The sequence below is a fragment of the Athene noctua genome, chromosome 17, assembly GCF_965140245.1.
Source record: "Athene noctua chromosome 17, bAthNoc1.hap1.1, whole genome shotgun sequence".
Taxonomy (NCBI): Eukaryota; Metazoa; Chordata; class Aves; order Strigiformes; family Strigidae; genus Athene; species Athene noctua.
The window spans coordinates 3,049,532-3,071,761 of record NC_134053.1 but is presented as its reverse complement, the minus strand read 5'-3'; the positions used below and the strand labels follow the sequence as shown (position 1 = coordinate 3,071,761).

Below are 22,230 nucleotides of genomic sequence, written 5' to 3'. Positions count from 1 at the left end.
GTATTTTTAAACGTGCATTCTATGGTGTTGTCTCATTTGGGAACCTGTAAAATGATTCACCTCTGAGTGGACCAAAGGTGTCTTGATATTGTAGCAGGACACGGAGCAGGGCGGGGGCAGTTTGTTGTAACAACAACAAACAAATAGATATGGCAAATGTAATTACAGCAGCCTGCAGAGTAACTTGGTAATTTAAGGCGCTTACTGTTGGCTTGGTACTTGGCTGATGTGTTGTGGTAACTTAAATTGGAGGGAGGAGGAGGGCATAGTGTGGAAACATGCTTCAGTTTGCAAACGTGCTCGAGTCTGATGCTAGCAAGGGTAAAGCTCCTTAAGACTTTTGGAAAGATTCTTTATATTCGAGATGGATATAAAGTGTCCAGCTTATTTTTAGTGTTCTGTGTGCTCTGTCCCAAAGCAGCCTGCAGTTTCACACACAGCTGAACTGGTCCGTTGGCTCACGGCTACCTGAAGGGCGAGTCATAGCCAGCTTGCCTCCTCCCAGCTTGGTTTTGTTGCCTCCCTTGCATTTACAGGGGTGCTCGCGGCATTCTCGCGTCAACCACTTAAATTTGCTAACCTGGGGAAAAAAAAAAAAAAGTACCCATTTTTAGTTAGGTTTGTTTATTCTCTGGATTAGTGAATTAAATCAGCAGATTTATATAAGGGAATTACATACGGGGTAGGATGAGAGAGAGAAAAGAACAGAGGTAGAAACAAGGATGTAATTCGAGTCCCAGAAGGAAAAGCCTGTGAACAGGTAAGGCTTGTGCCAGTGAAGGAGCGAGCCACAGCCTAGCCTAGCAGCCACAGCCTAGCAGCCACAGCCTAGCCTAGCAGCAGGGTACGGAGCTGGAGGTTGGCCCTGTGGTTTGCCTGGGAGCAGGACGGGCAGAGGAGCCAGCGGAGCGGTAACGGGATGGCTGGACTCCCAGCGCCTGCAATCAGCCCCACAGTCTGAGGCTGTGAGTAAGATTTGCTCGAGCTCTTGCGCCTCATCAAAATGAAAATGCTTATCTTCCTGTCTGTAGATCTAGGAGGATAATCTCTTACCACTAAGTGTTGTGGAATATGCTGCAGGTATATTTTTAAACAGCTTGGATGTCTCTCTGTTCAGTGTCTTGTTAGGGTTGAATTCAAAGTCCGTAAATGGTTCTCTCCTCCTGTGCTAAAAACCTGCGCTGTTGAAGGAACGTCATCAGAAGATGGTGGCCTTCATCTCACCTTGCACTGCAGATTGCTAAAAAGAAACAGTAAAGAAAAAGCATACTCAAAAGATGCTGCTGTCGCCCCTTAGTGTTTCCCTGGAATTCCTTGCTGTGGAGGAGGAGAGGATAGCCAGGAGTCTTCACCTGTTGCTGATCACCTATGTGCTGATCTTGAAAAGGCAAACCAAGAGGTCGGTCTCCAAAATAACTGGATTTATTTTAAGGGATGCCTCTTTCCTTCCATGCATAGTATTTGCACTGAGGAAGACTAGAGGAGAAAATCCTGAGCTGCATCTTAAAAATCGTAGCTTGAGATCACTGCCCCTATTTTAAACGATGGTTTGGTGTACTGCTAACTCTTGTTTGAAAATTGCATTGCTACCTAGTGGCTTTATTTTAACAAGTTACCCCTCTTCATACAGGAAGAAGCAGGTGTGGCTTGCTTACAATTTTGTGAGGTAAATGTATAGGCTGTTGTCATGGAAGCACCGTATACAGTGCTGTTATTAGTGTGTGGTTGTGATTTTTTTTTTTTTTTAGTTCTTAACAAACTACATGTAAGACTTAAAATAGATACTGTAAAACTATGAATGTTGTTTTGAAATGTTTTTCTGGTTTTGTACTTAAAGTACTCCCCAATCAGAATGCCTTGCTGGCAGATAGCATTGCTTTTTTTTGTTGTAGGGTTGTTTTTTTTTTCTTTTTTTAAACCCGATGTTCATGTAAGGTAGCAATAACCATCTTTGAAGCTAAATATGACTGTGACCTTTTCTTAAGAGTTTTAGTTATGTGATGCTAAGAGCTGAATGCTAGTGTTGATTTTTAAAGATTTGTAACAGCCCTTGTATGACATGACCATGCCTTACTGCTACTTTTGTGTGTGGGGAAGTATTTGACCTACCATTCCTCCCCTAAATGCAGTGATCCGTCTGGATTTCCTGCTCTCTGATGGAGAATATTAGATCACTGCAAGGGTATAACTGTGATATTGCAGGAATGCCTTCTGTGCCTGAGACTTGCTATATCCATCTCTTGAGCTTCCCTTGATTTTATTTCTGATTTTGTAAAGCACAAAAAGTAGCATGTGGCAATTCAATGTTTGCGGTTGTTTTTTTTCCTCCTGACTATGTAGAAGAGCCTGGGTTTTTTTAAGCATGACATCTTAGAACTGAGAGAATATAAGCAGTTTAGTATAAATGCTTTGGAGTATGCCACTTAAAGTACAATTTCTCTCGTGGTGATGGAAGTTTGCTCTGCAGGGCAAGCTAGCGATCTTTTCTCTCGACTTTATACATACATACATATGTATACAGAGTTTTGTGCTGTAAGCTGCTGTTCTCTCCCCAGACTAATACATCTGCTGGCCCTATTGCCATGCTTTCGTGTTAACCTACAGGATCCATTCCTTCCTTTATGCTTTTGAGAAGGATGAAATCCAATCTGTATTTCCCCTGGAACAACTGTGCTTACTTCACACATGGCACTGAGCAGGTCTGTGGGTTAGGTGTGAGGCACCAGGCTGGCAGCAGAAGCTGTGTCCCAGGCTTGTCTCAGGGATTGCAGGCTGATCTCTCCAGCTGTGTTTGCGGCCTGCCTGTTGTGTGTCTCCAACTACTTGTGTAGCTGCCCTGCCTTCTCGCAGACTTCTCCTGGAAAATAATAAGCAATTCACAGTATTAAAGATAGTTTAAATCCATGAGCTATTCCTATCACAATTGCTCTCATCAACATTCTTCAGGCAGTTCTGGGCTGTCCTCTGCATCTTCTCATGTTCTTAAGAGTCCCTTCAGTTCAGGGGTGTTTTTCTGAGGAAGTGTGTTACCAAAGACACGTAGTTAGCTCTGTGTGATGGTTCTGTTCAAGCGACCACAGCCTCCCTCAGCCTTTTCTCACGCTTAAGGCAGGAGGTGGTTACGCATTTTTGGTCGAGGCTTCCCCACGCGTCACCTCACGCCCTACAACATTGTCCTGTTGGGTGGAAGCGCCATGCCAGATCATTTAAACCACTGTGGGAGAACTGGGGACAGGACAGCAGTCGTGTGAGACCCGGGGGGGTTCCTTACTGCAGCGATGCCACCTTCTTTCTCGGTGACGCAAGGCGGCAGCTCGCAGGGTTATTTCACGATCGGCAGTGCTGTAAGAGGAAGGGTAGAACATGGTGGGTGTCGCTTATGGCCAAGAACCGTCTGGTTCTGGCAGTGTGGGAGGAGGCGGGAGGGCCCTGCCTTTCCCTCTGAAGGAGCTCTCTCCGAAGGGGCGAGGGAAGGCGGCCTCAGGGGCTGCCCCGAGGGGACGCGGCCTCCCGGGCCTGGCCGTGGCGGGCTGCAGCTCCCACAGAGGGAGAAGGCCCTCGGGGGTGTCTGCCCCGGCCCGGGGCTGGGTGATGGGGCCCGGGGCTCTCCCTGAGGGGACGCTGCCCCGGGGGGGGCTGACGGGCGGCGGGGGCCCGTTTCGGCGGGACGGGAGCCGGCGGCCCGGGTCGCCGCCGCCGCTGGGGAGGGCGCAGGCCGCGGGGGAGGGGCGGCGGGGCGCTCCGGCGCCTTTAAGCGGGGCGGCGCGGCGCGGCGGGGGCCGGCCCGGGGCGGAGCGGGGCGGTGGCGGCGCAGAGCGGGCGGCGGGCTCGGCCGGCGGCTGGCGGCTGCGGGGCCATGGCCGCCGACGTGTTCATGCGGCCGGCGCGGCTCCTCGGGGCGGCGGGGCCGCTGCCCCCTCGCACGGAGCCCGACGAGGACTCGTCGGACACGGACGATGGAGGCGCCTCGCCGGGCGGAGGGCGGCGGTGCGGGCCGCGGCGGGGGCAGCCCCCGGGCCCCCAGATCATCCACTCGGGCCACTTCATGGTCTCGTCGCCTCACAGCGAGCACCCGCCCAAGAAAGGCTACGACTTCGACACGGTCAACGAGCAGACCTGCCAGACCTACCAGTTCGGGGCGGCCCGCGGCGGCGGCGGCGCCGGGGGACGCCTCAGCATCGACGCCTCCCTCACGAAGCTCTTCGAGTGCATGTCCCTGGCCTACAGGTACCGAACGCCGCCCTGGGGGCGCGGGGCAGGGCTGGGCCGGGGGCCGGGGTGGTGCGGGGGGGGCCCCGGGCTGAGTCACGGCCGCGGGGAAAGCCCCGGCTGGGCGGGGGCGGGGGAGCGGGCCGGGGACCCGAGGGCGCGGTGAGGGGTGAGGGGCGGCGGAGGGCGAGGCCTGGGGGGGGGGTGGTGTGTCAGACCGGGGCACCCCCGGCGGTGCGGGGACAGCCGAGAGTCGCCTTTCGGCGGTGATACCCCCCCTCCCACGCGTGGGTGTTCGCGTCGCTTTTGTTTCCAGTGAACTTCGGGGTCCGTGCGGGCACTTTCCGTAGGCCTGAGACCGCGGCGGGAAAGCGTCGTCCCGGCCCTCGCGGCGGGTGTTTTGGGGAGAGGGGTTGTCACCGGCGTTTTCACCGAGGCCGGGAGGCGAGGGCAGGAGGTTGGGTCGGGGGGGTGAGGCGAGGTGGGATCCCGTCCCCCGCGGGGAGTGCGCCCGCCTCTGCGGGCTCTTCGTGGCACTGGGAAATGCTCCGCATCTCGGGGGCAGGCGTGAAGTTGGTGGAAACATCTGGTGCTGAAGAGTCTCGGGAGAAATCCTTCAAGGGCAAAGTAAGCGTTTGTGCCCCCAGTCTGTGTGAAAACCGGCCAATTTTTTTTTTTTTTTTTTTTTTTTTTTATCCCTCCTCCCCTAAACCTTATAACAAATTCAAGAAAGCGGGATCTGTCATTGTTTCCTTTGTTCCGGTGCTTGCAGCTGGTAGTAGCACTTCCTGGGTTTAGCTGCACCTTTTGCTCAAGACTTCAGTTTTGCTTTTTATCCATTTAAATAAAGCGATATCTTCACATTTATCCCCTTTGTCTGTCCTCCAAAATGGAGGCAGAGCTATGGAATAGAAGTGTTTTGAAAAGATGTATGCCTGCTCAAGTCTTTTGTTCCCTGTGATATTGCAGAAATTGGATCCAATCTGATGTTCTCTGTGGAGCGTGTTTTGGAAGTTGATTAAAAGGAACGATGGGAAACGCCTCTGAGCATATCAACAGAAATGCTTACTTTCATTTGTAGGATCCATATTAACTTGCTAGAAAAAAATTCACTTTACCCACCCCAAATTCCTCTATTTAAGTATTGCTCAGCGAAGAGGAAACAATAGAACTATCCGTTCTGTACAGTTAGTGAGTAATCTTTTAATTTTGATAATTTTTGCCAAGCAAGTTATTGGTTACTGCAAGAGAGTGAATCTTAGATAAGGTGCATACAACAGTAGACATAAATTATCTGCATTTACAAAAGAAATAAAAATGTAGAACTTAACTACAAATTAACTAGTCTGCCTTTATTGTACAAGCTGAGAGGAACATGCAAAGGAGGCACAATTATTGCGAGGGACAGAACTAGACTTCTCATGTGTATCTTCTCATCAGCCTCCATCAGCTTTATTTTATGTTTCTAGGGTATCCTTGGGATTTTGGAACTGAGGATCACATGTAATGCAAAGGAGTAATTCTGTGATACTATTTTGACAATACGGAACTCTGATGTAGATGCATAAATTGAGCACCAAATCTATTTTAGCAGAAATAATTTTATCCTGCTGGTTGTTGGTAGTATGAGGCAAGGTGCAGAAAATACCGTCTTAAAGGCTACCAAAGAAAAGCATGTTCTTAATACTTCTATACTTGGATACCTTAAGGTTTCCTTAGTTGCAGCATCCTGCCCTGATTCAGTCTGCTCACTCGATGGCTTTGTGATAAATTTTTAAAATCTGCCAAACAAAGCAATTGTGAAGTTGGGTCTAAAAAGGATTAAAATAATTTTGGGAAGTCTAATTTGGCGTGATAGAAATGAAGAGTCATGGTCATTTAGTAAATGATTGATTAAGCAGGTAGGTCGACCCTTTCTACCTTAGAAGTGGTCTCTCTGTCCGTGTCCTCCTCAGGGAACATACGATACTGGGGTAAACGGCAACTGCCTTTTGTGCTTCAAGTTTGATTTGAACTTGGTTGGCTTATGGGGATGTTTTCATTGCTATTGCCTCAGCTGTATCTTTCCTGTTATTGTCTGTCTGATCTCGGGCTTGTGAAACGCAGATTCTGTGTTTACATTTTTTTGTACTGCCTTTGCTGGATAGACATTCACTCTAGAAAAGAACTGGGGGCGTGGAAGCCAACACCAAAACCTGCAAAACAGAAGGCGAAGTCTCGGTTTTGCTTTGTGGCTGTTGCAGAACCAGCAATGAGGGGCATGAGCTAACTCATCATGTTTGGAGAGCTGGGGTAATGCAGCTATGTTAAATACAAAAACAAGGAAGTTGCTGTAACAGAGCTCTGGGTGTAATATTTATTTACACTTGACACCCATTGCTAGTGTTTCGGTGTTTAAAGTTTTAAGAAGAAGGGCTAAACTGCATGGTATCCATTACCTTTACCAATGAGCTGGAAAGCAAAGTTTTTCTAGATTACCTAGGTCATTACTGAGGGTGGTTTATGTCTAAAAGCGACCACATTTATGCTGAATCACGTTCACGTTGGGATGCACAGTGTAGCCTGGACTCTTTTAATTGTACTGTAAATCTTTTTTTAATATTGCTTTGGACTGTTCACTGTCAGATTTTTTTATGATTAAAAAAAAAAGCTATTTCTGAACCTGAGGGAAGTGATTCCCTCATGCCTTTGAGCAGTACAAGCTAACCTGATTTTAATTTTCATCAGAGCTGTTGCAGTCACGTATCCACTTGCGCAGGCTGAAAATCCTCATTTCAGATGAGCCATTTCACAGGGGAAAATATGACCATAGCATACTCCCCTGTACAGTTAGGAGATTAAAGCAATCTTCTAAATCAGTAAGTTACTTATAAACACTAGGGTTTACAACAGGTATCACGCAGGCTGTGCTTTATCTAAATGTCACCCGTTTCTCTTATGACATTGATTGTGGCAACTATACCACACTGATGAAGGTAAAATAAAGCCTGCTTTTCTTCTTTTAGCCCCTTCATCTCAGCCCTTTAAAACAATGTGACCTTGCAGATCTTGATGTGTGTAGATACCTATAATTGACCTGTGGCAGGCAGGACACTTTAAAGGCAAAAAAGATTTAAAAAAAATGTGCTTTCTGAAATGAAAATGATCTTTCATTCTCATTCTGATGAGAAACAATACTAATGGTTATACGCCCTACAACTGTTATTAAGCAGAATTAAGTCAAATGATATGTAATTTTGATATTTAATTTAGTAAAGCCCTTTAATAACTTTGCAATTACCCAAATAATTACATTACCCAAAAGTAACTTCCCAAAATTGAACTGTATTCTGAAATGTTCTGACCACAGCATATCATCAAGTTTTTTTTCTGAGATTGGGACAGAATAATTTTTTCTCTTCGTTTTGGAGAGCTCTTGTCTTCAGCAGAAGAATAATGTTCAGCTCCTTGCAGAGTGCAGACTGAAGGCTTACGTTAAGTGAAAATTATGCTTTACAAAAGGACACTGTAAACCATTTATTTCCCTAACAGGCTGGAATATAGGGATGTTGGACTTCTGTGTGGAAAGCTCCGCTTTGGGAACAGCGACGTATAGTTTGTTTAATGCTCAAAACCTGAACTATGCACTTGGAAGTGCAGATCTGCATATTCTAAACTCTGCATGTGGAGCTCTGAAAAAGATGCGGTAGGAATTGGTGGTATTGTGCTTGGATATCTTCAGAGTTTTGATGTGGAGGTGGTAGAGAGGTAAATCATGCCGGAGTGACTAATGTAATCATTGCAGGGAGTAGGAAATGAAATGTATTACTCCTGGAAAATGTAGATTTAAGTCGGTTCTTTAGTTATTTTCTCTAGGTGTAAGATGGATAAGTGATGGTGCAGACTTCAGTTAGTACTCACCCAGTGTGTCTTATCCATGCCCTCTAAAGAAATAAGAGGTTGATGAGGCTCTGGGACCATGTAAGTCATTAATTGTCTCTATGAAGGTTCCTTTCTGTGCAGTGCTGGGGAGACGATCTCTGCAGCTGAGAGAATGGGCTGGTCAGTTGTGTGTGTAAACAAAGCACAAACTTTATTTTGGGAGTTATTTAAAGACACTGCTCACACTCAGTGTGGGTGGTGTTCTTTTAAAACTTCTGTTACGTATTACTGTGTCAGCTGATGTCCATCTTACTTAGTGGTAGGGTATGGTAGGGTCGGTGAAGATGTCTTTGTGGGCTCATTTATTGTTAAGTAGCCTCAGAGGTCTTTCACCTTCTAATATGAGCTTAAGGAACATGCCAGGCGTTGCACTTTAGGTAAGAGTTTTAACATTGGCATCAGAGACTTGTCTAAAACCTTCTGGATCCTGCTTGTTAAAGTTGCACAGAGCAGGGGGGTGGGGTCTGGGAACTCTGATGAAGACTACCGTTGGAAAAGCTTGCCTGGTCATTTCTAGACTTCCTCTCTCCTCTAGCAATATGACCTTTTCACTTCATGTAGATGTAAGCCAAAAATATTCCCTTCATCAGTGGACTGACATTAGGGATCAGCTTGTTTCCAAAGCACCTTTGCCACATATTCTTTGTTAATGCAGTATGTGTTTTGGGAAGTTCTTAGCAATGGTGATAGTAGGTTTGAGATTTAAAACTTCCAGAATTTAGTTACATATATTATATGCTGCTTGTAGAAACTACTCTGATAAAACCACCTATGTTCATCCTATGAATTAAGCCTAATTCGAGCAGAGTTGCTGTTACAAGCGCTCGTGGTTACGGGTCATTTCAAAGCAAGGATGCTATATTCGGAGTGCAACATGAATCAGAACATTGTTACTGAGCCTCTTACCCTGCTTATGTCAAATGCTTCATACAGTCACAAGCTTTTAAGCTCTATATAAGACGCGCTTTTAAATTGCACCTTGACAACCTTGAACCTCAGAAAGGTTTGCAGAAAGATTGCTGAGCTGTTCTTGTTCCAAAGATGCCAGAGTAAACATTTAATGGTGGTAGTGTGAAGAGGCCTTGGTTGAAGTTAAGGTTTTGGTGTCTTCAGGGCTACACATACTTTCTTACACAAAGAAAAGACAAATTCTATAGCCAGACTTAGATACAGGAACAATTTTTTTTTGTTCTGCTCCTGGCTATTTTGGTGGTTCTGCAGGTCACAAGATTTTAGTGATTTCTGTGGACCTGCCTGTGTAGGGTGTTACTACAGAGGCCTGCTGCCCAGTAGTCACATTTTTCATATAAAAAGCACATCATTGGTATCATCCTCTGATTTACCATTTAATCTACATGTTTTGTTGTAGTTCTCTTGTCTTGTGTTTGCACACAGTAAACAGATGTTATTTTCTGGCTTAAATACAGCATGGATTTCATAACCATAATTTTTGATGGATTGCTGAAATAGGGAAGAGGGAGTTAGTTTGTCCTCAGATTGCCAGTTCTCAATAATTTTTGCGTGGTCTGAAAAAAAGCTTGGCTGAACTGTGAAATTTGGCATTACTTCCAGTGAAGATTTTGTGTTGCATGATCATGATGTGCTTTGAGTGAACTAGAGTTTGACGGTAGCAGAAATTAACACATTGATTTCCAGTTGTCTCCCTCTTACCCGTTCTAATTTCTTTCTGCTGAGTGGCAAGAGGAATTAAAGCCAAGAAACCCGAAATTCAGGTCTTAGCTTTACTCATGTTTTTCCACTTGCTCCTTTAGTAGGTCACTGAATCATTCTTGTTTGTTACTCTCCCATGCAGGGGGGGAAAAAAAAAAGTTGCCATTCTTTTGGAAGGCAGAGTTGATATACAGTCACTTGAGCGGCTGCTTATCTCTCTGTGTGTCCTTAAGCTATGATTAGTCTTAATCAAACAAAGGGGTATCTAGTGATGCAGCAAACTGGGAAGTGGTAGGGAGGAATAAAAGGAGCTTTGTAGCCATATTGAGCTGATGGCTGTGCATTTCTGAGATGTCAGAGAGGCATTTTAAATTTGCACACAAGTTGACAGGCTTGAAGTAGAGAGTGAACTCTCAAAGTTGTTATGTGAGTGGAATTTTCCCTCTAGTAACAGTACTCGGAGATCTGTTGCAAAGAAGGAAATGTTGAGAGGGCAAGGAGTGAGGCTGGAAGCTCACTGAGATTTGCAGTAAAATTAAGAAGATCTATGAGGATTGCATTGAATGAATTAGAAGGGCCAAGATAAAGCCACATGGGCTGGATGGTGTTGACAGAGGAGGTCACAGGGATGGAAACAGGAAGGAAGAAAAAAAAATATACTGTGAAGTTCAAGTCAAACAAATAACCTTTCAGCTGACTGGGCGGGTTTGAGTGCAGGTTACAAACTCCGTGTGAGTGAGGAAATAAATGTTCAGCAGCAGGGTGGAACAGAATGGCAGCAAGGAAAGAGAAGTCTCCGAGTGCGACAGGGACATTGTGGAGAAGAAAAGAGATTGGAGTGGTACTTACCGGAGATCTGATAAAAAGGATAAAGGTGAATGGATAATGATGAGTTGGGGAGAAAAGGGGACGCTGGTGTAGTGCTGTTCAGGGGAGGAGAAATAGGTACGAAAGGGAAGGTGATATGGAAAAAAGGGTAGATGATTGAAGGTGTGGCTGGAGTCAGAGAAGTCCGGCCTTTCTTCCCCGTGCTTTGATCTGTGATGGGAGAGTTAGATAGGAAGCACTTCGTGAGGGTGTGCCTGATAAAGGGAGAGAGTGAGCTGGATGGACCCAAGGATGGAAGTCGCGGACGATCGCGCAGTAAAACGGGGGCAGGAGAGTCGGGGTTCCTGCTTGGGCTGTTCTAATGCTGCCTTGCTTCCTTTTGCTGCTGGAGAGAAAGGTTTGCCGTTTTAAAACAAAACAACAGCAACAGAAAAACTTTATCAGTTTAGAAACTTGGACCAGTTTGGGTTTAATCTGGTATTTCATTTTTAATTAACAGACTTCAGGCTATATGCTTACTACTTCCTTTCCTTTGTATGAAGAAATTAATTTACAGTTTTCCTCATCTGTCCTTTGATACTTTAATGTCACTGGCACAAGCAGTTTCTTTAAAGACAAAACTTCTAAGCTACTTCTGAGGAAAAAGACAAGCTTTCGAAACTCTTTGATGGCTATAGAAATATTTCACAGCTTTCATACAATTTTCCTTTCATTCTGGGAAGGAAACCTTTAACATGTCTATAAAACAATTATGAAGATGATTAGGAAAAGTACTTGTTTCAGTTGCCTCCAAAGAAAATAGAGTTGGTTCATTGTGTTTCAGACAGTGATGGAAAAACCTGAATCTGATTGTTTTTAGTGCAAGCTAGAATTACACTATTGTCACAGTTTCTGAAGCAGGAAGGCTTGAAAAATGGGGTTAGGAAAGCTAGGTTTTCCAGAAATTGCTTCTAATAGTTTTACTACTAGAATAGAAACTCTAAATATGGTCTTTTCAAAATATTTTTTTGTTTGCTTAAATGAGGGTTGGGAGGTAATTTTTGATTGTTTTGAATGTAAAACGTGCTGTGTTGGTGCCATTCATAATCTAATTAATATAGACATCTCTTTGTAGGTAAATCAGTAATTGCCATCGGAAATGTTCTAGTGTGTGTTTGCCACAGCTTATTTACTTTGTGACACAAGCACAAAGCTTTTCACTAGCCCTTAGTTTCTTGGCTTGTTGATCTTAGATAAATCAGTTAACTGCTTTTTCCTCCCTTTCTCCCTTCTAAAAATGATTAAAACAGCCGCAACACTTCAGAGACCCAGATGTGTGTACTGCTTTTTTTGAAAGGGGGAAACAAAGGCATGAAGTTTAGAAGTGAGCGAACATAGGAGTCTGAAAGGAAGCCTTATCAAAGATGACACCTCAGCTGCAAACTTAAATAATAAAGGGAAAAAACAGAAGGAAGAGGAAGATGTGCTGTTTACCGATACCTCTGTTAGAAAAGCTACTGGCCATTATAAGGGTGAGGAGCCCTACAGATGCAAATTACAGGGTAATAAAACCAGGCTGGTATTTTAATGGTAATCGTAATACTTCTGGAAGGCAGTGTTCTGCTGACTGCTGCCTTCGGCGTCCACCAGACTGAACTGCCTGGGAAAAGCACCTGCTGCCTGTGGTGACTGGTAGTTGTGGTTCTGAGAGGCATCATTGCTCTCCTCGTGCTGTAGCCAAGGAAGCCTTGAATACCCGGCGCATCAGCCCTGGATTCCCGAGTCTGTTCTGACGGTGGCCTTCTGGAGAATCTAGAAAACCCTCCTGCTTTTAGAGCAACGGGAGCTGTTGCTATTCTTAGAGGAATTTGGATTTTTCACCTGTGGAGAGTTGGTTTTGTTGGACTTGGAAGTCTAAATGGTGTCAGCTTCCCTGAGCTGTCAGACGCTCTGTTGCCGTGTGAGGCATGACCTCCTTCTGCAAGGGAGATGTGTTCAGAATGTGCTGCTCCTGCTTGCTGAAGGACCCTGCCTGTTAGGGAACCCTCTTTGCTCTGCAGGCAGGAATGACAAGGGCTCCTTTTCTGCTTCCCTCCCTTGGCTTGATGTGCTGCAGCTGCTGGACTCTGCCTCACTGTGTTAAATGTAGTGTTGCACTGAGCAGATGTTTGTCTCCTCGAACTCCTGTGGGGATAGTGTTTATTTTACTGTCATTCTCATACATGTGGTGATCTCTTACAGGTCTCTTACAGGCTTAGAGCCTCTGAGGAGTGTTAAAGGAGAGACTGACACCTCGGCCGTTCCCTGGCAGTGTGAACGGTTGGCTGCAGGGCAATTGCCATTCCCTCTCTAAGTAGATAGCAGTTTGTGCCTTAAGGTATTCAGACTCTGGGTGCTACTTAAGAGCAAGCTCAGCAACAGTTACCTTTGTGAAACAGTAGTATTTTTAAAGTTGGGCTGTCCAGCTGTGCCATCAGATGGATAACAGAAATCGGGATTGGAGGGGACTGTAGGAAGCCATCTAGTTCCAAGGAACAGTGAAATCCAAGATTCCATCCCTTGCTCGGTTATCTGGGCCATGGCCACTTGGAAGGTGTGTCAGAGGTACAAAGCTCAGGGTGTTAGGAGTGATTCTCAGAGCTGCTTTGTCTCCTTTGAGACAAAATGAAAGATAACAGGCTAGATGGGAAGGGCCTGCAGGCCCCCACTTGGATTGTCGTACAGCAGGCTCTGATTAATTACCAATAGGTGTGTTTTGGCCAGACCACTGCTGACCTACAGATAACCCTTTTGACGCGATACATTTTGTGATGTACCCTGATGCTAGGAAAAGAATTTGATTGTTTAAGTAGTTAAGCATGCTGCTTAATGAATTGGACACTTTTTCTGGAAATCACAGAATGATTTTAATGACTTCTTAAATTTTAATGACTTGCTAGACAGCTTTTTGATCCTTGATTTTGTGTTCACAGCACAGTGTTATCTACAACAGTAATGCAGTTAGAGACTTTCTTATCTCGATTTCTAGTTTAGCTGATGGTGTAGTGCAGGGAAGCAGGGGATGCAGTCCTTTTTGCTATATTTAATGCCTTTTCTTGAATTTTTTATATGAAAATGTCTTGCTACATACAGAGATAGTTTTCTTTAAAATAGTGAAGAGATTTCCAGAGGTATCTTTATTGCTTATTTATACCACACCAGATCAAGCAGAGGATGTCTTTATGGGTAAAGTACACGTGTTTCTGCTTATGCTTCTCTTTAATTGCAGACTAATAATATTTCCCTATGCAATCTCTCAGTGCTTTGGGAAACAGAGGACAGAATTTTTGGGGGACAGCAGAAAGAGAAGAGCTGAGGCTGCATTCAGCTGAAGGAGCAAAGGAAGAAATCTTCAGAGATTGACCTCTTTAGTCCATAGTGAGCTGTCTTTACACAAGTGCAGGGATCTGATGCTTGCTACAGCTTTGTTCTGCATGAACATGAAAAGGCTTCTTCCAGCTCAGCTGTGAGATGGAAGGGTGGTTTTGTCTTTGCTGGTGTTAGGTGGGGTTTACTTGTACTAGGGTTGGCTTGTGAATAAGAACAAGAATTGAGGAGTTGAGTGTTAAGGGTGACCAAGGGTGTAAGGAGAAGATCCACATAGCCTTGCTCTTGTGTAATAGGTTTGCCCTTCTTGAGAAAGAAGTTACTAGTTTTGGAAGTGAGACAGCAGCTGCGTTCTTTATACTTGAGTCTTGCAGATCTGGGGGGAAGGTGGCAGCTTGCAAGTCTGCCCTGGTCTGAACCCTCTGCATGGTATACATGTGGTCCTCTGCACTGCTTGCCTCCTATGCCATACCTACCCTGGTATTCTTCTAGGAGTCCTGCTTATGTGGATGCTTCAGAGTAACTGTGTTGAGAGCTTGTGTGAACACCAGCGCCCTCCTGCCATTGGAATAGCTGTGGGAAGTTGATCCTGGGGCTGTGTCCTGCCAGGCTGGGTACAAGAGGTGTACAAGACTGTTCTGTCCTGAAGAGTTTGTGTTGCAGCTTGTACTGCTCCTTAGAACAGACCTGCAGAAGCATACATAAACAGCATGAGGCCTTCTCTTTTCACTGATCCTTCTAACAGTGAAGCCTGTTTAGTCCTCATGTATCAGCAAGGCGGTTTTTTAAGTGATATGTCTGTGTTACAAGATCCAAGCAAAACTTGCAGACGCATGAAGGATGCTTTTGCTGCTGAGATCTGTCAAGTTTGTTGTTTTCAGAACTCTCTAGCATGGGATGTTTACTTGAGATTCTTGTCTCCATTTCTCTCTGCCACTTTGTTTACCCTCCCTTCCCTCAAGGTCCCATAGTAATGGGTGCTCTGCCTGCAGCAGTTCAAGGACACATCAACCGAAGTGCCCTTGGCCAGCATGGCTGTGACACCTCTAGCAGGACTGCAGCCAATGCAGAGACTTCTCTATCCAACAGCCAGACCACTTCCCCAGCCCACGTGAGCTAGTTGTCCAAAACACTCTTCTTGTCCGCATTGCCCTCGCTGTGCCAGGGGCTTTGTTGCCTTGGCAGCAAAATTCTAGGGCAGGGCAAGGGTTAGACTCAGACCATCGAACTGGGAGTGATGATACAGAGCCCAGGCCTCTGTGATGGTGGTGTTGTGTCTTTGGAGCAGCTGGAATGAAGTGACATTGGGGATTCACAATAGACCTAAAAATAACTTAGACCCGCTGCATTTAGTTACTATCTAGCAACTGTACATTCATGTGAATATACATGTGAGCTGTCACAGGCTACTCTGCTAAATTCTTCTCACTGCATCTTGCATCCAGACTGTAGGCTGCTGTTAAATCTATTCACTGTTTGTCTTCACTACTGACACCATTCCCAAAGGGACAGGGACCAAATGGAGCATGAATTGTGGAAGAGCTTCTCAGTTCTTTGTGATTTTTCGTTGAAGTCCATGACTGCTCTTCATTATCTTCTTATTATGCAGACTTTTGCTTTTGGTGCTGTGGTATGACACTTGATGTAGCCTGTGTTAGTTACTGAAAACTATTACTTTGCAGTGTCAGAAGCAGAAGTGATCAACAAGGTGAAAAAAGGAAAGGCATGCATATAAAAAGGAAAATTTAAAAAGAAGTTAAAAAGGAAATACCTGGACTGTGGGCCTGGCAGCTGTTAGAGAAGAAGTGCCAAACAGGAAGAGGCCAGTGGAAGATCTTGTTGCATTCCTGATCTGCCAATCAATGGATATGGTTATTATCTGCTGCCACATTTCCCAAGAGCAAAGAATAACTTGTTATTTTCTAGGATGGTTGGTCTCTGAGCGTTCTGATGAATTTCTGAATGTTTGTACAGAAGCTGTAGCTGTGTGAACAAGCTTATCCATGGCAAGTCAAGCTCTGCTAATAATATTTACAGTGACAACTGCCTGCATCAGGAGAACTTGCAGTATTTGAGTGAGAGGCAACACAACAAAGTCTTGGTTCTGCTAAGCTGTGCAATGGATTCAGGAATGGGCTCTGACATTTGCTTGTCTGTTAGCAGCACATAAAGGTCTGGATGTTACACGTCATGCTTCTCATGTTAGCACATTCTGTACAGTGTCCAAAGAAGGTATAAATGTTTCCCTGTACACATATCTGCACATACTTCAGCTTAGTCCAGCTTTCTGTTTGCTCGGTAAACATCTGTCCCAGACAGGATGGAGGTTGAGAAAACTTGAACAGAAAATATGGTAGTGGTATGCCAGATGTGGGAAAGCATGAAGCTGTGAGAGGGAACGATCTACTTGCTTTTGCTCTTTCTAACACAGCTTTTGAGAAAGAACATTGAGGGGAGGGGTTGTAGTGGGGCACACAGGTTAGCAACCTGGGAACACACACAATAATGACTTTCTGGGCTTGAGGATATGGAACTTTTAGAAAACACTAAGTCAAAGGATTTGGATGTGGTTGTGAAATACTTAGATCTGCTTCAGAGCCAGATAAGTATTTGCGTGTTGGCAGCTTATTTCAAATGAACCTAGTGGTGGGATGAGAGAATTGACTCTATCAAAGATATTAATATCCTCAAGGAGGAAACTGCATTTATTTCAGGTAATTAGCAACCATGTTTGACATCTAAAACCTGTTGAAAATAGAAAGCAGAGATTGCGAAAGAGCTGAGAGCCTGAAGCAATCTATCCAAAAGCTGGGACATCTGAGTTGTTGTAGTAGCCACCACAGTGACTTTTCTCTATCAAAAATGTCATTATCCCTCCCTTTTCAAAGCAGAGACCTGGCAAATCGATGCATATATTCGACTCACCCAGGTATGGGGGGGAAGTTGTCCATAAACACAGCAAAAGGAATACCAATGTAGTTCTGCCAAGTGACTTTTAGGGAGTAAGTTATCAGAATAGTTAATATAATTTTCTTTTACAGTTGAGAGGGGCTGGAGGGAGTGTCATACAAACGTGCTTGTCCTGTTCTCACTCTTCCCTGAGCACCTGCTTGTGTCCACTGCTGGGAAAGCGGGACCTTTGGCCCAGCCTTTATGGGTGTTCTTATAGCTCTTGCTAAAGCAGGTGAGGTCTGGTGCCAAGTACTAGAGTGAGTTAGACAGTGTTTTAGTATCAGCTGCAAAGAAGTTCCAGGCAGCACTTTCACTGTTTGCTAACCTTTCTTTCTTCTAAAAAAGAAATTCGTCTTTTGCCTTACAAAACAATCACAGCTTTAGAGTGCTCTCATTTTATAGTTTTTGCTTTGTACAGAAATGTGTTTTCTTCAGGGCAGCACAGGACAGTGTGTGTCAGTGGCATTTGGTCACTGGAAGCTGCACATAAGCCCAGTTTGTGTTGCTGCATGGCTGCTTTCTGTGATACCAGCCTCATTCTGTGCGGCTGCCTTCCCTAACTGACTGCCTGAAGGTACAGGGTATTCCACTGTCTTGTGAAAGCAGACAGCCAGTGTTTGTGACTTGAATGACTCTGTGATCTGAGTCATTCCTCCTATGACAGAGGGGTAATCTGTAATCAAACTGCATGGGAGCCAGAGGCATTCCATATGTTCTGGTCCATCCCTCTTGCTGTGTGAAATACTTAACCCTTCATAGGAACCGTGTGACTAGATTTCACTCATTTATCAAAGCAGCAAATGTTACTGAAGAGTGCAACTAAACTTAGAGACTTTGTAAGTAGATGCACGGAAATATGCTATAAAAGCCCATTCATTACTGTTTCTAATAAAGTTTTGGTCTGTGAAGGCTGTTGTTTAGGAGCCCAGCATGGATCCCATCTGTTTTCAGTATCCAGTCATACAAGTAGAACACTCAAATCCCCAGTAAAAATCTTAGCGGAGCTTAAGGAGCCTGAAATTTTTATTAGCAGTTTTTATTAGCACATTAGGAGGCTTGGGGTCTGACCTCTGCATGTGGTGATTATAGTCTGTGGGGATGTAACAGGCTTTTTAAAATGGGGAGATAGATCGTAGGAAGTTTAGAGATTGCTTCTCTCTGTAACAATAAACATGTAAGAAATGTTATTTACCTTTCATCTGAGCATTCTAAGGGACTCTACAAAGTGAGGGTTGAGACTGGTTTATTGTGATTTTGGCATGTGGGAAAACATGATTCAAAGAATAGGCTTGTGTGAGGGTCATTTAGTGACGGGTTTTTTTGTTTTGTTTATAGTAAGATTCAGGAAAGTGCTGATACTGTCATGTGTTTTACTGGGGAAGTCACCACTTGCTTTGGGACATAAACCATCTCAGTCCACTTGAAAATGTGTTCTTTGTAAGGAGAGGGGTGGGTCAGTCCAGCTATGTGTTTTACCTAGTGCACAGGTGAATGATGTGAGACTTTCTGAACGGTTTTGCTGGTAGATGTTTGAGCATGGTGGTTACTGTGAGCAAAGGAATGACTTTTAAAGGTTATATTGCAGTCAACCCAAGGTCTTTCTCCGATATTCACCACATATAGCGAGATTAAATATTGCTTTATAGAGTTAACTCCTATGAAGCGTTCAGCAATGCCCTGTGCTGTGGTGAGCGTAATGACCATAACCACCATCATTATAAAGTAAAACTACTCTTCAGCATGACTGGAGCCACTTTCCTAAGGACAGGGCTGATCTTCTCTCCATCCGTGTGTGGGAACCAGGCATCTCCCTTGACCTGTCCAATCCTACATGGATAATGAGAGCCATCTGGGAAAAGCGTGGTGAGGGTCGTATGTCATGAGCATTAGTATGCTCCCTGCCATGTCCCGGTTAATTAACGAAGGGTTGCTTGCACAGCCCTTCCTGCACTGCTGCAGACAAGTTTCCACAGCTCCTGTTTGAGCTGGTGACCCAGAGGTGAAGGTCTGTTTTCCACTATTTGTTCTCTGAATGTTCAACCTTCTTAGGAGGCTGTTGTCTTCGGTGGATCCCAGGGAGCTTCACTGCCTGCTTTGGGATGTGGCTGTTCCTGTAGCAGGAGCAGGAGGAACTGCTGCTTCACAGGTCTGTGTGATGTTCATCTCCAATTGAAGGGCTGGTTTTGATTAAAGGGCTGGTTGTTAAAGCATTTGTTTGCGCCCAGATCCAGCAAAGCTCTAAGTAGAGACTTTTCCTGTCGGGTGCACATGGCCTTTTAGAGGTGTTTTTATTTTTGAATTTTTTTAAAACTCTTTTTTTCCAACACCACCCTCATTCCAGTCTGTTTTGTTAACTCTGGAAGGGGTTTTCTCCCTACTTTATCTTTCTCTGGGATATTTTTTGATCTTTCTGTAGCCTTAGTAGTAACACAACGGTGCCTTTAGTCTACTTCTGTCTTTTGTGGAGTTCCTGGTTCAGCTTTTATGTAAATGTTGAATAAACTCTATGTGCTGTTGCAGTCTTGAGTCCTTAATAACTGAATTTGGTAGTAAGTCTGGTGTTTTTCAAGCTGCAGGGAGTTGGTTGCAGACAGCTGGTATGAAAGCTTTGTTTCACAAGGGGAGAGGTGGGGGGAGCATCTCTTTTTAAAACACTTAAGTCGCTTTCAGAATAAGATCCCTGAAGTCTTGCAGTATATTTATAGGCTTGTAATGTCGTGCAGGGAATGTTACACTATCCTCTGTGGCAGAAGTGCCGGTTTCGGGTTTCTCTGCCTGTTGAGCATGGTAAACAGCTCTGGGTTCCTGTCGTGTGTGCTGCTCAGAGAGCTGTGCTGATCTGCCACACTGATATGGTTTGTTTGGGTTTTTCAGAAGCCCTGCGTGTGAAACAGTCTTTGAACCGTAATTTAGGTGCTTAAAACAAGGTCCCAAGATCATCACATCTTGATCAGTGTGTTAATCAAGGCTAAGGCCTTAACATTCAAAAGGATTCTGACGTGTTCACAGCTCTTTGTGCAAGAGGGTCCTTGCCAACAGCCATTCTTCTAAACGGGAAGGAAAGTGCACTGACAGCTGTGTCAGTTCCTGATCATCTGTATTGGTAAACAGCTCTTTGTAGCGAGTATCTTAGATTCTGAGAAGTTTGAGCAAAAGCCAGTGACAGAAATCAAGTTTTAGGAAGAAGTGAAAAATTTCAAAAGATTCTGAAACAAGCGAGTAGGATCACTTCCCTCTATATTGCAGCTTTTCTAAAAACGACACTTTTCACCGTGCACAAAAGAGGGCAAAAAACACTTCAAAACCAAGGAAAACCAAATGTATTGGTCTGATGTGAATTTGTCGATATGTTTGTCAATACAAGGTGTTGATCATCATCATCGTAACAGTAGAGAGCAGTAGGAGAGCTCCTCTACCTCCTCGCAGATTTTGTAAGAAAAGATCACAGTAGAAGTAACTGATGGTTATATCTTTGTTACACCAGCTGCAACGTTGTTAGATATATGTTTCCATTCCCTCACCGCAATTTTATGAACCTTGTTTGAGCAGCAGGGAGGCGAGAGGAAGAGGAGGAAGCGACGGGGAGGAGAAGGGGCACGTTGAGTGTGGTGGCTGAGGAGGGAGCTGGAAAGAAAACTGTTGGTAAAGATGATGCAGCAAAGAAAATGTGGTAACTCTCCCAGCCCTCAGTGCTGTTGATCACAACTGTCAGTTACTGGTACATCACTGCGTATTACAAAGTCACAAGGTGTGCTAAAGCTGGTGTTTCGTCTGGTCCTTTCAGGCAAAGAATAGAGCCTGTGTTCCCAAAATTAAAGTTCTCAAGCTGAGCGTGTTAATAGTTTTGACAGCTTTGTGAATGATGCTGGATCCTCATTTTCTGGTCATGCTGGCCCAGAGTATGACCCTTGCAATCCTAGCACCAGAGGGAAGGGGAACTGGAGAGGGGGTTGGATTTGAAGTTTTGCACCTCTAGTAGATCGACTTCAATACTTGGCCTGCAGCTTGGAGGCGGAGAACAGCTGTCTAGCTTTCTGTGAGTGGGTTTCATGCTTACTGCTTTGAATACAGAGATAGCATAATCGGTTTGTTACAAGGGGGCGTCCTTTAAAACATGAGGCATGAAGCTGCACTGCAGGAGACATGAAAAAGAATTGACTTTCCACCCTTTATCCAGCAATTACTGTTGGCAACACTGGTAGCACCTTCCGTTTTTAAAATTGCCCAGTAATCCCTACTGTGTACCTGTGCTTTTGGTTGTTTAACTGTTTGATCTGAACTTTCCCATGTCTGAGCCCATGTTTCTTGGGTGAGAAATTGTTCAGTGTGGTTCAGTCTGTTCCACTAATAAAGCTGAAACAAGATGTATTGCCCATATTTAAATAAATAAAAAAGGAAATAAATAACTTCAAATAATTTTTCAAATATTGTATTACCCTGAGGATTGGAGCAGGGTCTTGAAATTTGGTGAGGGGGTGACCCGTGTTCAAGTGGAGGGCTTTGTCCTGCAAAACTGTTTTTTAAACTTGGAGAAATTATAATTTTCTAAGAAACTGGACGTAGCAGCTAGTTGAAGCAGTGACTCTGGAGGTGGTCAGAGCTTTGAGTGGGGGTCCATCTGGCATGGTGAGAGATCAGGAAAGGGAACTGAGTGCAGTTTTGCAAGGAAATGCAGACATGTCATCTTACATTGGCCAGATCAGAGAAGTGGATAATGAATGTTAATAAGTCTATGCCTCAGTTTCCCACCTGCAAAATGAGGGTGAAAGCACCATAGAAAAGCTTATGAGGAATTTTTTAAGATTAAGTAATAGTCTATAAATTGGGGTATGAGCACTGAAAAGCAAACAGTGTGAGGGGCCACCAATGGAAGTGCTAAATATTCCAGATCTGCCTCGTACCATCTATTCTGTACATGGAGGCTTAGGATGTGCTTGTGATCCTATAATAAAGGCTTTTCATAACAAATGAAATGTGCAAATATACCTACATATAAATTCAGATGCTTCCTGCCTTTTGTAGTGATTGTGTACGCTGCCATAATTTTCCTTTTATGTAGGATTTAATTCAATTTTAAACATGCATTGGCGTTCACTTCCAACTGAGATTTGAACTGCTCTGTATAGAGTACATGCTAAATTTATACAGTGTAGTTCAAGCCTGTGCTTAAACTACTAGTTCTTGCCTCAAAGGAACATTTTTTTTTAAACCGAATACTTAGAAATTGTGATAATCTTCACTTTGTATGCTTTCCACGTCTACATCTAATCTGCCAGGAAAATAAATGACAGATTGTGTCTCTTA

General features: G+C 44.4%; 1 protein-coding gene across 7 annotated transcripts in view; it reads left to right on the top strand.

The window, feature by feature from the left end:
* The first annotated feature begins 3,829 nt into the window (after nt 1–3,829).
* Nucleotides 3,830–22,230, top strand: part of MLXIP (MLX interacting protein) — a 55,771-nt gene continuing 37,370 nt past the window's right edge. For 4 of the 7 annotated variants that reach the window (XR_012634719.1, XR_012634721.1, XR_012634720.1 and 1 more), the window contains exon 1: nt 3,830–4,227. Coding sequence is in view for 1 of the 7 variants with exons in the window: in XM_074921539.1 (XP_074777640.1) it covers nt 3,857–4,227 (371 nt within the window). In the remaining 6 variants the exon portion in view is untranslated. Of the gene's footprint in view, nt 4,228–10,394; nt 10,676–10,722; nt 11,027–12,566; nt 12,986–22,230 lie in introns of those variants that run through there. The other 3 variants (XM_074921540.1, XM_074921542.1, XM_074921541.1) reach the window with 3 other exon arrangements.